Source organism: Strigops habroptila, chromosome 3 (assembly GCF_004027225.2).
Source record: "Strigops habroptila isolate Jane chromosome 3, bStrHab1.2.pri, whole genome shotgun sequence".
Classification (NCBI taxonomy): domain Eukaryota; kingdom Metazoa; phylum Chordata; class Aves; order Psittaciformes; family Psittacidae; genus Strigops; species Strigops habroptila.
In genome coordinates this window covers 80,587,128-80,604,506 of record NC_044279.2, presented here as the reverse complement: position 1 = coordinate 80,604,506, position 17,379 = coordinate 80,587,128, and the positions used below count along the sequence as shown (strand labels likewise).

Sequence of the window (17,379 nt, the reverse complement as noted above, 5' to 3'; positions counted from 1 at the left end):
CTGAAAACACCTCTTCTCCAAACTATTAATAACGATGCATATAGGAGGAGTTCATGGGGAGAACCAAGTAACAGGTGGTAGAGATAATATTACACTGGAAAAGAGCAGAGCTGATACTGCCCATGTGTTGGGAAGCTAATATCTCATATTCATTGTTGTGTGCTAGAATGCACTTGGAGCACATAGAAATGTCACACAGATGTCATACGCAACCTGCAAATCCAAGTTCAAAAGTTAGTTCATGGTACTAAACTCCCAGTGCCAAAAATCAAGGGAGAATTGCAAACACTCCTTATATTTCAAACTAATCAGCTTTTAACTCTTAGCTATTGTATAGATAATTTAAAGCACCATTGAACAAACAGGAACATCTCCTTCTCAGTCACACTAGATCCTAAGCGCTATCAGTGATGTCAAGAAACCCTAACCCTGGTGTTTAGGGTTAGGCTTCTGGTGCACAACAGATCATCTGGTATATTCAGTGCTTAGTGCAGTAATGGCAGGTTCCTGCCTCAGGTTCTTCAAGCCTAAAACCACATATAAACAAATCCAGTTTATTCAATTACTTGATTTTTCAAGTCTTTGTCACCTGCAAGCACCACTTCAATTTAGAACCTTTGAAAACTCAATCATATCTTCACGTCTCAAAACATCCCTTCAGGTATTTAACTCTACTTACCAAGTTTAGGGGTTATTATCGATCTGCTTTTGGATAATATTTTTATCCTAAAATCATGCTATAAATTCAACAGTGTATTTGTATAGCTCTTTGGACACCAACACTTCTTCAGACTTCCAACAATATATTTGTATAGCTGTCCAGATCAGCCAGGAAGCAAAATGAAAAAGCAACCTTGCATATACTGTTACAGAGGTATAAAAATACAGATGGGCATAAAAATCTCAGCTGAAATCTAGTTTTCTTCTGTTAAACCGTTGGGCTTATTGGTTTTTTTTAAATCACACTGCCTTATCTGTGATAGAGGTGTTGCACTACACACATCTATTGCAACACATCAAACTCCAGAAGTCCCATGACGCATGTAGCACAGTGCCTGACAGGCACAGCTCACGTGCTTTGTTTAAATGTAAGACTGCATTACCCACAATATTTCAGGCATGTTGAATACAAAGTTTGGCAAAAAGTTTGAGTTTTTCCTCAAAAAAGACCAAATTTTCTGGAGCAAAAGTGGGCTTGGTTTTTTTTTTTTTTAACTGCTTTAGTTATATTGCCTTAGAGATCCTAGCTGAAATCTTATCACAAGATTAATCTAAGTACTCATGTGAAACACAGCACAAGCCATAGAAGTGCCCCAATCCTTTCTCATCTAGAATATCGCATCAGGAATGGTTTTTATCTGCTGTCTAAGTGTAGTGGTGCAGAGCCACAGAACATCATATACATGTTAGAATAAAAGTGTTTCAAATCCTATGTCACACCTCTTCATACAAGCCAAATTTCAGTCAGTTGATACACTCTGAACAGCAGTCACCTCATGTGTGCCACAAAGAGTCCAACTTCATGACATCCCACCATGTAAATCCTTCAAAAGCTTAACTTACGTTGATCTAACATTATGCACAGGCCACATTTATCCTTCTGATATTAAAAAAAAAACCAAACACGCACAATCCCCAAAACCCAACCCCACAAGCACTAAAGAACACTAACAGTTTTTATAAATAAAATCACAGTTGCACTAGATCACAATTTCATTATGATTTCCCTCTCCTTAAGTCAATAAATCAAAAGTTTTTTATTCTCTCCACCTAATGTCTCCCTTTAAACCCTTCTTTTTGGTTCCAGAAACTTCTAAAGTACTTCAGAGTGATACCACACAGGAGCCAGTGCTCTTTAACTGACATGAAGAGTTCCCTGGGATTCCTTCCCCACAGCAGGAAGCAGCTCTTGCAACTCCTACTTTTCCAAGGACCATTCTTAGAAGCTATCCCCTCTCACTCTTTTTCCTTCCTTTTGTCACATCAGACTTCTGTTTCACTTTCCAAACAATTAGGAGTGCAGCAATCACTACCCAGATTTTGCCAAAGGATACCCTTCTCAACAAGATGCTTGCTGTCTCTCTCAAGTATTTCTCTTCCACTTGGAACAGGCCTGGTCTTCTACTTTTTGTTTGCACTTTCCCAAGCAAGGCTTTGTTGTACTCTGACAGAGGCTAAACCCATGAGGGGTCAGCTCAGTAGCACAGTCTGTGGCTAGTAAAATCATGTGTCTCCAAGAATCACCAGCAATTAATACTCAAAGCACCAGACATTTGAAAAGCAGACTCCCAGCCAACATTCTCTAACTCAGTTCTGGAAAGGCTAAGGCTTGGGACAGCTGGGAAGTTGCATCTCAAGGCACTTAAGTTAACTCTTCCTTATCCTGAAAGCACCAGTGAAGAGACTTTCTAGTGCCAATTTGCACGAAGAGTAAGAGATAGGAGAGCTCATTTCTCATCATCTCACTCCTTACCTGGAGCTGAATTATAAGCCGTAAACTCAGGGTGACAGGCTCCAAATCTCATTACACATTCCCTCAGCCATCTAGCATACAACTGCCCCAAGCTGCTATTATTTTTAATCTTGTAATACCTATAATAATATTGATCGCCAGAACTACTTTGTTTGTACCCTGAAGCACAATAGCACAGTTTTGCAAATTTCAGCTAACTCACAAAAATCTAAATTGAGTGAGTAGGCTTTTGCCAGGCTGATTTCTGCTAATTTACCAGAAGTCATTTCAGTAATATATTATCAGTATAATCCAATTTCATTATATGTCTCTCATCTTTCATCTGTCCTTGTGTCTGCAGTAAATATGCATCTATAAATGCTTGGATAACACAAAATGCAGCTACTGAGATAGGAGAAGAGATGGAAAAATGTTGTCTCTGACTGAGAAGTTACTCAACACAGAGAAGTGAACACAATGTGAAAGATACATCTTGCTCCAGGCCGGAATGGGTGCCTTGTGGAGTCAGGGAAAGATCTCACAGTTGTGGGCAGCTGTGCAGGCAACTTATTACAGTTGTGACTGTAATAACTTCCCTGCACAGGGAAAATTTTGGGAGGTGGCAGTCTTCTAACAACTAGTGAGAGCACCACTTTTAAAGTTGGAACTTCATAGCAAATGGTTACTCTACAAAGGGTCCTTCCCTTACCCAGAATTTGACAAGGAAGAAGGCATTAGCTGGCCCCCTTTCAAAGAGCTCCTTCAGGCCCCCTTTTTTCTCAGGGAACTTGTCATAGATCTGCCGGATATCCACTGCCTCGAGGTAGGGGTCATTGTAGGTGGGGCTTGACTGCCCAATGTGCACAAACAGGTGTTTGTTATACTGCAAGAAGAGGAAAAACATGACATTAGGAAATCACTCAGTACATACTGAACATTCATGGTTCTTCACAGAAGACTACTGGAAGTCACTGAAGATTTGATAGCACTTTCTAAAAGAGCAGAAATATTAGCAGAAGCATTGCTGCTAATACCAGCTCATGCTGGTTTTTCTTTCTTATCAATACATCCATGCTTCTTGCTGCTTCTGAAATATTTTTGTTGGAGCTTTTTCTTATACTCACTCCTAAACCACTGCCTAATGCTGCTGCTATATAGTCTGAAATAACCTGAGACACAGAACATTATTTGTCACAGGTTACCCAGCCAAACATCAATGCTCCTGTCCTACGAAGAGCTGCCTGAAATCCCACAGCAAGGTACAAGGCACATGCTATCATCTTTCCTGAACTTTCCTATCTCAGAGGAAATGTAACTGGCGTATCACCACTGCACATTTCAAGATGCAGTATCACAAGGTTTAGTGATACTGCATCTTACTACTTCCGTTTTATAGATGACACCATGCAAGCACATTAATGCAAATTCATCCCAGTTACCCCCAAATTCAAGTTCCCAGCACAACAGAGAAATACGTGGCTTCATGTGATCTTACCATCATCTGATTCTGGGTCTACCCTCCCAGGCTGAACAGCGCAGCTAGAATAGACCGGCAGGGGCTGTACCACTATGTGGCACAACCTCAGTGCCATGAGGTATGTGAACATCCATGATCCTGGAAAGGTAGGCCAGAAGCACATGGCACAGAACTGGCTTTATCACGATAGCCAATTCTATCCTCTAAGACAAGGATATCTTGTTTTTCCCAAAGATTGCTTTCTGTTCTCAGTAGAGCAATGAAGCAAGTATTTCCATACATATATAATAGTATAACATATCCACGATGAACAGGAGCTACCCGAAGACCAAAAATTAATGAGGGGTGGAAGTCAGGTGTGTATCTTACTGTGTCTTGGTCTTGTTGTTGTTCCAAGAACGCAGAGAATTCTAACATCCAAAGTTTGGAGCTAGCAACCCTTCGTCCCTGCCAAGCTGGTGCTGATGGGGAAGGCGAGAGGCCAGTAGAAGACTCAAACCCTAAGCACACAGGATTTATATAACAAAATTTAGAAAGAGAAAGGTTGGCAATATCTTTCCAGTAGAGCACCTGTTGTCAAAGCTGACTCATTACATTTTCTTATGATTTCAGCCATCATGCAAAAATATCATTCACAAGGTCTTCACTCTACCTGTGCTCTAAATGGCTTGTCAGTGAACCTCTGCTAAGACAGCACCGTCAGAGTTGGCAACGTAAAAGACAACCTACCCGGTTTTGACACCAGACAAAACCCATTAAGCAACTTTAAGACGACCTAGATTGAGCCCTAAATGAGCAGTGAAATAAACTGCTTTAGTATCAGAATGAAGCATCACAATTAACATAACCATTAACCTCTCAAAATGGGGAAACCGAGAAGGAAAAGACATTTGTCATTCCACTTAATGAGAAATTAGAAAGTCAATCATGTTATGATGGAAAACAGTGTTCTAGTACATGCAGCATGGTGGAAGAACAGTAGAGATATGTAAACTTTTATTTTCTGCTGAGACAGGAGAAAAAGAAATCCCAAAACAACCAACCTAAACCAGGAAAAAGTGTTTTGTTTTTCTAATACAACAAAATTAAAAAGCTTGAGCTCTCTCAGTAAAAGCATAAGAACAGGTAATTAGGGGAGATAATACAAAAATTCATTTTGGCCTCACTGAAATGTTTCAATAGGTTAAAATATTTTTTAATTAATTTTTAAACTTCAAGTGTTGGCTATTCTTATAGATGGAATTTAATTTCAAAGCAAGGAACTACATTTCCTTACCTACCTGGTAATGGTAATGGAGGCTGTACAGCATAAGGTTGTTGAGAAAAAGGTTTCACACTACAGAAGTACACAAAGAGAGATGGTTAACAAAAAAGAAAACAAGCAATTCTTGGCTAACTGTTTACATAGATCATATCAAGTATTTCTCCTGAGAGAAAAAGTGGCATAAGCATCTTTGGGAAATTATCTTTCCTTGTGGGCAAGAAAGGGTCATGGAGAAAGACTCAAAAACGGTAAGAGACCAGGACTGGACTGAACAAGATTTCCCTGCAGGTGTTCAGCGGGCTCTCCCTACAGCCTTGTTATTCAAAGATCCTGTCAGCCTATTAATACACTGGTGCAAATTGATTTATCCTTTCTTTTCAACCACAAATAGATTTAAATTTCTGCAAGTGGATATACCTCAGGGCTGGGTGCCTCTCAGACTTTCATGCCCAGGTTCAGAGATGTTCAACACCCGTAAGTGAACCCAGCTTTCAAGACAGTTCAGCTCCATTTTAACAACACTGTAAGAAAAATCAGGATCTGGAGACATCATCTGACATCAGAGATGGTAGATACTTCAGACTTCTTAAAGAACCTCTCACATTATGCTTCCTTGTTCACTTTCAAGCTAAAAGCATAAAATCTACTTTTTATTTCTCCTAGGATGGTTTACATTCTTCTACTAGCCATTTTTTCCCACGAGATATTTTAATAGTATCTGTTGCCTGATCTGCTCCACAAGCATTAGCAATAGCACCGCAAGACAGCAGGAACACATAGCTTGGGTGAAGAACATAAACCCTTCCAGCTGCTTGTCCTTAAGTTAGCTTTAATTACTCCTCTTGGGTTATGTGATAAAAAGTGTCTCTCTATACAAAGGAGCACAGAAGAACAATGGCAGACCTGAATAACACTCTGACACAGCTACACCCAGGACCATCAGTGGTGAAGGATCAGCCCATGAAAGGGTCATCTCCACACTGGGGGAGGGAAGCCCCAGTAATGCAGTCAGCGAAACAGAGCCCGTGCCCAGGCCCCTTCCAGGGCTGCCAAAGGAGAGCCATCAGCTCCATTGTCCAGGTGTAAAACCAAATTAGTGAGCCAGCCTGGGAGGCTTACAAACCAGCCACTACAAACTCAGGGGGTTATTGCCTAGATGGTATGGGACACATTAGTGAATGCAAGGGAAGAGCACTTTGGGATTGCACAAGATTTCTTATGGGGATGTTTATGGCTGCTTGAGTCATGGGACATATTAAAGAGGTGTAATTCGTGTTGAAAGTACCATATGAAGACACAAGGTTTTATCTATTTGAGATTCTCTCATGTTTCTCAGAAGCATCCCTGCCCATGGCAGGGGGTTGGAACTAGATGATCTTAAGGTCCTTTCCAACCCTAACTATTCTATGACTATGGGCCTTAAGTCTCAGATCCACAGCCAAGAAATCTGTCTTAGCATTTTATAAATCTTGTAATCGCTAATTGGTGTTCCTCACGAAGCATAGAGAAAGCAGAAGCATCTGCTTTGGATGTTCATATGAAGGAATACTCACTCTTGGGAAGATCCAGCTTGGCTTGGCAAAGCTCCTTGCCAAAACTGCAAGAGAACAACACACAGGCAAAAGTCACCACTCTTAGGACATGTTGTGGTTTAACCCCAGCTGGCAACTAAGTACCACACAGCCACTTGCTCACTCCTCTTCCCCCTCAGTGGGATGGGGAGGAGAATCAGAAAAAAAGGTAAAGAACTTGAGTTGAAGTAACAACAGTTTAATTAAACTGAAGTAGTAAAGTACAATATAATACTAATAATGAAAAAGGAAATACTGAAAAGAGTGCAAAAACAAACAAACAAACAAACCCCCACAAAAAACAAATCACAACAGGAAAAAAAAACCAACACAAAACCAAACCAAACCAAAAAACCCCAAACAAAACAAAACAACCCCCCCCCCAAAAAAACCCCAAACAAACAACAGTGCTGCACCACACAATTGCTCACCAGTCACTGACTGATACCCAGCCAGTCCCTGAGCAGCAATCGGTCCCTTCTGGGTGACTCCCCCCATTTTCCATACTGGGCATGACATGCTGTGGTATGGAATACCCGTTTGGCTAGTTTGGGTCAGGTGTCCTGTCTCTGCCCCCTCCCAGCTTCCTGTGCTCCTCCTCACTGGCAGAGCATAAGACTGAAAAGTCTTTGAATGGGGTAAGCATTACTTAGCAACAACTAAACCATTGGTGTGTTATGAGCATTGTTCTCAGACTAAAGCCAAAACACAGCACTGCACCAGCTGCTAGGAAGAAAATTAACTCTATACCAAGACAGGACAGAAACTAAAAGCAAGGCTTGCTTCTTTGTCAGGAAAGAAACTGCAAGCTTGTGGAGTTTTAAAAATGTGACTGAATTTTCTCTCTTCTTTCTACATTCTCAGTTTCATCCTTGTGGAGGTGCTGATTGGTCATAGTTTTCTTTCTACACACTACTATTAGTGACATACAAGCAACTGAACCAATAGCAGTTTTAATGTTAAACACTATGTATGCACCTTGTGCCTCTGTCTTCAAAGCTTTAATGATGCTCACCCTCTTGGAGGGACCATTTTCCCCAGGAGAGCTCCACACAAGTATTTTGGCAGAAATCAATGCTTAGCAAAAGCTCATTAGGCCCAATTCATAGGTTAGGGGACACTAACAGGCCTCGTCTATTACGGATTTTATGTAAGGGTCATCAATTTGTGATGTAAGCACTCGGGAGGAGCTTGGGAATGTTAAACTTGAGAGAGGGTCAGGATGGCTCAAATGGTTTTAATCCAACAAGATCCTGGACTAAGAAAGTGATACAGATACTTAAAGATATTTCAGGCAGCTGAAAACCCAAAGGATCTGGTTGTTTTCTCACTTATGTCATTAGGAAAAAAAAAAGTATATAGTGAAACTCTATTCAGTGGGAGCAAAGAATCAGACCCAAAATGTTGAAGCCACGTGACAAATTTTTGTCATGTGCTTTGTGGCCTATTCTTTGTGATGCTCTCAGGATTTTCATGAGCAGATCCCAACATCCTTTCAACTACTCAAGTGTCTTCAGCCCAACTCTGCCGAGACACTGATTCACTCACCCCAGAAACAGCAGGGTAGGCAGGTCGTGGGAGACCAGGCAAGGCCATTTTACTATGGAAGGCAGTTGCAGAGATAATCTGGGCAGATGACATTGTAGCCATACTCTGCATGGCTTTATCTTTAGCTGCCTGATCCTATGGGCAAGAGTAGAAAGAAAAAAAAAAAAAACAAAATTATTATAATGATAAACAAGTTGCCCGGTCTAATGCTGCATAACCACGATTCTCATCAGCTTCTTTGCAGGGAACAAGCACTCGGGCAGCAGGCTCACCAATAACTGTCCTAGGAACCAAGTCTTTCACCCGTTACTATAGCTTCAGATGTGATTAATCACCCTTTCTGAAATGCTGGGATCACTGGTTTAGAGACTGCTAAGCATTTATCCTTTCTGTCTGAAGGCTTTCAGCTGCACAGCTGAAATGTTTTGTTAAGGAAAGTACAATCCTAGTTGACTCTTGTTTTTTAATAATTGGTAAGAATATTCAAAGGGAAAGACTCTTGCTTATAAAAAAAACCCTCTAAAAGTAAATTCACAAAAGGAGTTTGTCACCATCACTGCAAACAGACTACCTCAATTTGGGACTGCATTAGGCTCAGGCAGAGTTGACCATTTTATTCCCATCCCTAGGTAAGCAGGAAATCTTAATACTCTCCCAGGGCACATATGCAAGGACATTCCATCTTGTAGTTTAACAGGGCTGCGGAACTCCACACATATTTTACAGGTAATGATGGCACAGAAACTAAATGGTATGATGTATGTTTAAAACAAACAGCATTCTTAATTTCTTCTTCAAAGGAATAAAAACACCAACGTAAGTGCTTCCCCACTTTCTCCCTTTCCTCCTGCATCCCCTACAAACAATCTTCATCCTTCAAACATTCCAGATTTATCATCTGTCACATTATAACTGTCATGGCGATGCCACAGATGAATTCATGGCTTGGAGAAACTGCTGAAAGAGGTAAGCTCTTGCTGTCTTCAGGGATTCTCACCTCCCAGTTGCGTTCATCGAACTGCAGCAAGTTCTCACCCTTGGCTCTCCATTCTCTCTAACCCCTCCACTTTCTGTAAGGTTTTCTAAAGTTCAGAGCCCATGGATTCTGATGTGTCTAACACAGAAACATTTGGTGGAGGCATAACAAAAGCTCAAGAATAAATGACAATGTTTAAGTGGAATGATCAGTAGGCAAAACGTACATATCTTCTTTTCCAAAGAGTCTGTGACTCCTGTTAGTACTATTCAAGTGAATGGAAGGGAAACATTTTAATCATTGAGAAAGTGCCCAAGAGTCTTCAAAGCTATGAGAAAGTTTTTCAGAATCCAGTTTAAATGACGTTTTAGAGAATAATTTAAGGATTGCCTACAACATTTTTTAAGGTAAGGATTCTTTTGGGTTTGTTTTTTTTTTTTTCTCTTGACATTGCCATTTTCTTGCAGTTGCCATTGCAGAAAAAGATATTTTTTTTCTTTCCTTACTTTCTCACTGGAAAAATCATGTTTGTCTACCTGAGTTTATACAAGAGTTTATGGGGAAGAAGCATTTACCTGTGGAAGTATTAAAGTAAACAAAAACCAAACAAACCCAACAACAATTAGGAAAGGAAAAGATTTTATCTATTAACCCCATGTATTTCTGTTCTGTTTAAGTGCCTGACAGACTGCTGGAAAACACTTGTTTTTGTAAAAGACATCTTTCACTTTCAGCTAAGAGTTCTATATTCATTTGTACATGTTTCCAGTACAAACAAACAAAAAAAAGGTAAAAAAACTTTTACCAAACATTTGCAATGTTTGGATTTTATTTTTCTCAAAATGCAGAATAATAATAATGGTAATAGTACCACCACCATTTCCCTCTTTTTCCTTAGTACATGTGTTACGCATTAGCCACCCAGGACACAGAAAACTACTGACTTCTGGGAACAGACTTTTCTCCAAGCTTTATCCTACTTTCCCATCTCTACCTGTTATAGGCACATATATCTGCTTGAGAAGATATCCCAATTTGTGTGAAAACAGTAGTATTATGATAACTGCTCTGAAAAGTCAGCATGTAGCTGCTCTGATCTCTAGGATCTAAATATGAAAACGTATACTCGCTATGGAAAATGAACAGTGGTAGTAGAACACACAGCTATCAGCAGGAACCTGAGAGAAAGGCAGAAGCTTTTGTGATTTCATTTCCTTGCTCTATGAAAATGACTAACAAAAGCGAAGAAGTAAATGAGTTGAATCAGTGCTATAGGCTTGCCTCTGCAGGCAGAAAGGAACAGTCTGGTGCTGGGGAATGGTTCACTGCAGGCAGCTGGGTAGAGCTCACAGCATGGCCTGGGGTGGTGTAAAAGGAGAACAACCAATGGCTCCATGGAGCTCCCTGAGACACCTTCATTCCCCGAGAACAAAAACAGCCAGCTCCTGTGTGCTAAGTGGAAACAGGCTCGGCTGACTGGCTTTTCAATCATGCCAAATCCCAGAGCTGTGACATGCAAGGAATGGAATCAAAGTTACAGATATAAGTAGCAGTAAATCTTTTAACACCCCAGGCAGTTATTGTTTCCTACTTGCTCTAACTCGCCTCTCAAGCGAGCCTCCACCTGAATTGACCACTTAGCAGCACCACAGGTTTCAGGCTTAGGCAGCCCTACCTAGAAGCACAATTAGATAGTTGTAATTTGTGGCTCCTTCTCTTTATCAGAGCAACTGGAAACACAACAGGCTAATGACAGACACAACACCATTTTCTAAAATGGAGCTGGGGATGGGGTGTGGGGGGGTGCAGTCATGACATAGAGATAATCACTGGTTGCAAGAGAGATGCATGCACTTCAGCACTGGTCAAGACTGAGTGCCAACAGTTCACTCACAGACAGTCCACTTCTCTTACTGCTCAGTGAGGAGTTCCCAGCCAGCAAAGGGGAAGCACATACTAACAGCCGTCCATTCAACAGTTAGGGCTGGACAGGGCTGTCAAGATCCTCATCATCTCTTACAGATGAAGCAAACACACTTCTCTCTACATTCCTTATTACCATACCAAATCAGGAAGGTCAGCACGCATCTTCCTTCTCTGGCTGTCTCAGTAATACGTAACAGGGACCAGACCTCAAATCCTGCTCAGCAAGCCCTTTCTGGATGGCTCATACTCTAACAGGGGACACCCTCTTGTGCAATTGTCACCCATAAATTTGACCTTCTTGACATTTCTTGCAATTCGGTCTGAGTACATAAACCATCTCCCTGCTTCAAATCAGTGGAAATAAATGTCAAGAAGCATCAGTTCATTACTGTGATGTCAGAGCTCTTCCTATAGAAAGGAAAATATAGATTTGCTCAAGCTAGTAGTCAACCAAATTTTCCATCTCATTAGCCCAGGTCTCTTCAAATCAGGTCTGAATTAATCAAGGGGCAAAATCTATTCAGCTGGCACCACTTTACCTGAGAAGAAGCCGAATGGCTTTATTGCTTCCTCTCAATGTTTATGCCAACTCGGAATACTTTCTCACAGAGAAGTCCACATTACTACCACTAGTAGAGGTGGAACTAGCACTGTGGTAACTGTAAGTCTACCTTTTCCCAGGGCCGCCACAACACCAGGGACTGATTACTGGTCAGCATTTGTAACAATAAATCCCTCCTCAGGTAAACACTTAGCATACTCCCAAGTCTAAGGGTCTTTCAGACTTGGATGACAGCAGCGTCATCCAAGATGAATGGATGATAGAAATCAGACACACAATTTAAAATTATTCTTTCTTTATGCTTTAAATAGACTTGCTCCAGATGTCACAGATGTCCAGATGTCATTGTACAAATGTCTGCACAACACTTCCAGGGAAGCACCTTTTCCTCCCCAGCTTACTACAATTCAGCAGTTAATCTCACCCTTTTTTGAGGCTATTCAAAGAGGAAATGGATGAGGGAATACTTGACTCAGGGGGCTTGCATGGTATGTTAAAGGACACCCATCATACCTTGAGCTTGGCTTGGATCTCTCTAGCTTTCCGCCTTGCCAGGACCTGGATGTGACTAGATACCTGCATTGAAAAGATAAAATCCATCGTCATTTCAGAGGAGTACTTGGTAGCTGCTTGCAGAAGTAAACATACTTTAGGCACCCTGTGCAATAGGGAGTTTTTTAGGACTGAGGGTAGAAGGAGTTGGAGATAGCAATGAGATGCCTTTCTAAATACAATTTAAGTGTCATGAAATGAGGTGGGGGATCAGCAAAGGTCCCATTTAAGACCTTCTCCAATTCAGCGGCTTTATCAAGCCAGAGATCTCGTCTAAAACTGAAGGGACTGAGAGTTCTGATCTCTTTCCTCCCCATCTTAGCCTCTTCTTGAGAGAAGGGAAAACCATGTTCTATATCCCTTGGTACTATATAATGACTTTCAGAACTTCCCCATATCTAATGTGGTTATCACAAAATAATTTAGGCTGGAAGGAACTTCTGGATGTCATTCACCAACCCCCTACCCAAAGCAGGTCTAGGTTGCTCTGTGCTTTGTCCAGCATAGCCTGGACTATCATTCCCAAATTAAAAAGATTCCTTTTTCATCCCATGCCCCGGGTATTTCCAAAATCACCACGGCTGTCCATCTATCTGGGCTGAACAAAGAATCTTCATATAGAGGACTACTGATGTTCACTGAAACATTCATTAGTAAACCAAGCAAATGAACTCACATACCGTTTAGCAGCAGAAAAATTTCTCTCTCAATGTGGTTGGGAGACAGGAGCATTACAATCCTACTGTAAAATTCCTGAGCTGACTCTTCCCACCATTCTTATTAACCAGCACAGCATAACAACCTCTTTCCAGCAAAGCCAGAAGGTAATAACAAGTGAACAGCAAGGGATTTGTTCTCGTAAGCCCTCATCATGTCTAGTGGTCCCACGGAACTAATGTTTACAGGGAAAACTACACTTACCTGTTTCCTTGTGCGTGTTTTCCCTGTTCTTAGCTTAATATAGCGGGCAATCAGCTCATTTCGGCCTGGAACAGAGAAATAATGCAAATACAAGTTTAGAAAGCTATGACCCCTGAGAAAGATGCACAATGGAATTAGCTATCTATAGACATCAGCAGTAGGGTGATACTCCTGTCACACTATTTTCTATCTTAGAAAGGTACTCGTTAGTTCACATGGTCTGAGTTTTAGGAGCAGAACCTTGGACTGCAAATTCTATTTCCTAGTTTGCATCTGTGTAGCTTAAAATTACCAATAAAAAGGAAAACCGTGTGTTTTGCTTAATAATTGTATTTCCATAATGTGCAGAATCTGTAAACATGGATCAGAATTGCCAGTTCAAAGGAGAAAAAGGAAAGCCACTCACCCTAAAACATTCAGAAAGGGAAGAAGGAAGATCCAGGAAATAACAGGCCAGTCAGCCTCACCTCAATCCCTGGGAGGTGATGGAACATGCAATCCTGGGAACCATTTCCAGATACATGAAGGACAAGAAGGCGACTGGGAGTAGTCCACAGAGATTTACAAATTGGAAATCATACTTAACCAACTTGGTAGTTTCTACAGTGAGGTGGATGAGTACAGAGCTGTCTATATTGTGACTTTAGTAAGGCTTTTGACTTTGTTTTCCATAATATGCCCACAGGCAACCCTGACAAAGTATGGGTTAGCTAAGCGGACAAGCAGGTGGATTGAAAATTCACTCAATGGATGGGATCCTGCTTGAGAACAAGCCAACAGTGAGCCAGCAATGCACCCTACGGCAAAGAAGGCCAACATCATATGAGTTTGTTGCCAACTGGTCAAGGGAGGTGATCCTTCATCTCTACTCAGCACTGCTGAGGCAACATCTCGAGTACTGTGTCCAGTTTTGGGCTCCTCAGCACAAGAAAGATGTGGAAGTACTGCAGTGAGTCCAGCAAAAGGTCCACAAAAATTATTAAAGGACAGGAGAAACCTTTATACGAGTAGAAGCTGAGAAAGCTGAGACTGTTCAGCCTGGAGAAGACTCAGTGGGAGTTCTTAATCAATGCATATAAATACCTGATGGGAGGCAATGAAGAAGAGAGAGCAAGCCTCCTCTCAATAGTGCCAAGTGATAGGACAAGAAACAAATGGGCACAAACTGAAAGACATGAAATTCCATCTGAAAACAAAGCGGGGGAGAGAGAAAACAATTTTTTTCACTGGAAGGGTGGTGAAACTGGTACAGGCTGCCCAGAGAGGTTGTAGAGCTTCCATCCTTGGAGAATACTCAAAACCTGACTGGATGCAATCCTGGGCAACCTGCTGTAGCTGACACTGCTTGAGCAATACAGCCAGACTAGAAATCTGAGGAGATCCCTTCCAACCTAAATGAGTCTGTCATTCTGTGAACCTAAGTACAAGAAAATGAACAACAATGAGGAAGTACATGGAAAGAGCTACACAGAATTTATCAGTGTGACATGATATGGGAAATGAAGACAAGTAGCTTTATGTTCAATGTGAGAGGAGAGGTCAGTGCAGAGATGCAAAGAAAAGATGGTCATGGCGACAGATGAGGGAAATGGTATTAAGAACAACATGAATTAAATGGCTAACAAAACATGAAGCTACAAGGTCACTGGTACAGAATTTTAAATTGCTTGGAATGAAAGCAGGAAACTGCAGAAGACTCAGGTCCAGGATTTAAAAAAAAATCAGGAAGAGAAGCAGAAAAGGCTGAGCAACTTTAGCAGTGAACAGGAGAAGCAAGCTTAGACCTGACTGACAGCTAGCACCACAGAACTGCCTGAGTGAACAGCAAGGCATGAGGCACACTACACAGGTTGCACACACTGGCTCCCATATATCAAATCTAAGACACACAGATTTTGTTCTTTTTCTGGAGATGAAGGAATGAAGAGCAAAACCAGAAAAGCAGCAGCTACACATTTGAACTCTAGGCTGATTCAAGGCAGAAAACATGATAGAAAGAACAGTCCCAGCAAAATAAAACATTTGTGGTGACCACACTAGTAGCGATATAGAACCTTAATAAAAAGTTGGGAGTGGAAAGTGCAAGGCTGTGAGACATCTTATATGGCTGCAAATGTTTGAGGAATTAAGTCAGAATAAACTGGAAAGCAATGTCACAGCTCTTGTGGAGTTTGTTTTTAACAAAATTATAATATCCCAATATTTTCTATAGAAGGTTTATAGGTTGAATTGAGAACTTGTACATTAGGGCACTACAGACGTCAAAAAAGCAAGCAGTGAAAATAGATGCAAAATTTATTCCACTAGTTTAATATTCTATGAAAAAGTTGACACTTGTTTTTAGTTTAAAACCCTCATACAACCCAACCCTGAAAAAAACTGGATGCAATGGAAGACTCTGTGCTAGAAACTGAACACTCAACCCTTTAGGGAAGGGCTGGCAAAGCTACTAATTCCATCTATTTCTGAAACAGAAGAATGTAAATGTCCATGACCACATTTAGGCCATTCACGAAACATAACTAAAGCTTACACAGGGATAGTAAAGCATTCTACATTTACAGATCTTAATCTTTTCCTAATAGTGTCATTACAGAAGCTCTCCTCATTCCCCTGGGAGATCAGGTCTGTAGCTGAGAAAACAGCTCCAGCTTCTCTATACACAAATTAGGAAACACACTGTGCCGGAAACAAAATGCCCAGCACGTAACCACTGACCTCTTCAGTTAGAGTTTCAGCGTTAGCACAGTGACATGCCCAGGAGTGTTTGGTGAGAGTAGGTGCTGTCATGCTACCTTCCACCCATCTGCTTTTCCAACCAGTGTAACCATTTTTACACAGCTGAGACCAATTACTAGCAACGCATACCCACACCACCTTTTTCTACTCCCTAGAATAATATTTATGGCTTTTCAAAGCCTCCATCTGTTGGACAAGGATCCAAGTTGAAAGGCAAGAAACAACTGAAGTGATTCTTCTTGCACAGATGCCAGCATATGTAAGATTTCAGGACAGTTTGACTCATGTCAGAAGTGAGAATTGTGCAGAACCAAACAAGGTGCTCAAGCCCCATTGTCTATAAAGAATGAAAATTTATATACGCTACAAGGACCCTTTGACGGGCAAAGAGAATGAGTTAGTGGAAGCAAGAGGAAAAACTAGCCTTGAGAAGAAGTGGATGCAGAGAGTTTCAGGCAAACTTTTAAAGGGTGCATATTGGGATATACTGACAATTTGAACACATGGAAATTCTCAAGACACTGGCTCAAATATGGATCATCCTTGCAAAACTAATTACAAAGGATTCTCAACCAGATAATACGTTATGGAGCAAGTTTAGCTTTGTTCCGATTCCACGAAAGTCAAGAAATCATACAGACTGAGTAGTCTGACAGAGCACTATTCTGCTTCAGCAGTAGAAGGCTGCGGGAGTAATCCATGTGAAAGGACGCCATGAACAGCCCTATGCCAGTCACAGTCAGTTCCAGCCATCTCCAAACGAATGAAAACAACAACTCATCAAAAACCTCAACCAGTCAGAGGAGCACCAGCTACTCCTGTTCAAAAAAAAAAAAAAAAAAAAAATTAGAAAAAAAAATCATATTTTGGAAAGGGCAACAGCCACCAGGGCAGGAGACACATGAAGAGACACACAAAAGGAACCACAAAAAGGACACATATGCAGATGCACAGAAAGAGAAATGCAAGATATGTAAAAAGACACATTTGGAGAAAATGAAGGAGGAGACACATGGTAGGGGACGTTGCTGGGGACATGGCTGGAAAGGTGCTCTTGAAAAGAGGTGCTCCAGAAAAGAGGTGCTTCATTGCAGGAGAGTACACTTTGAGGCAACCGCAGCCCATGGAAGACCCATACCAGAGCAGGGACAACCCTGAAAGGCCTGCAGCCCATTGAGAACCCATGTAGGAGCAGAGAAGCAACAAGAAATAAGGAGCACCTGAGAAAACAAAACAAAACAAAGGAAAAAAAACCACCAACCACCAAAACCCACACCAAAACAAAAAACAAAAAAACCCCAACAAACGAAAAAGCAAGGGCTAGCAGAAAGAAACCTTTACACAGTTACCCCAACCTCCTGCACCACCAAGCACCTCAAAGGAATTAGGAG

At 41.2% G+C, this 17,379-nt stretch overlaps 1 protein-coding gene across 1 annotated transcript in view; it reads right to left on the bottom strand.

Annotated features, from left to right (window-relative positions):
• The window catches only part of TEAD4 (TEA domain transcription factor 4), a 56,268-nt gene that overhangs the window by 11,562 nt on the left and 27,327 nt on the right, over window positions 1-17,379 (bottom strand). The window contains exons 5-11 of the mRNA XM_030480086.1: window positions 13,250-13,314; window positions 12,290-12,352; window positions 8,313-8,447; window positions 6,747-6,790; window positions 5,210-5,265; window positions 4,299-4,429; window positions 3,162-3,335 (exon numbers count right to left, since the gene is read on the bottom strand). Coding sequence (XP_030335946.1) covers window positions 3,162-3,335; window positions 4,299-4,429; window positions 5,210-5,265; window positions 6,747-6,790; window positions 8,313-8,447; window positions 12,290-12,352; window positions 13,250-13,314 — 668 coding nt within the window. The remainder of the gene's footprint in view (window positions 1-3,161; window positions 3,336-4,298; window positions 4,430-5,209; window positions 5,266-6,746; window positions 6,791-8,312; window positions 8,448-12,289; window positions 12,353-13,249; window positions 13,315-17,379) is intronic.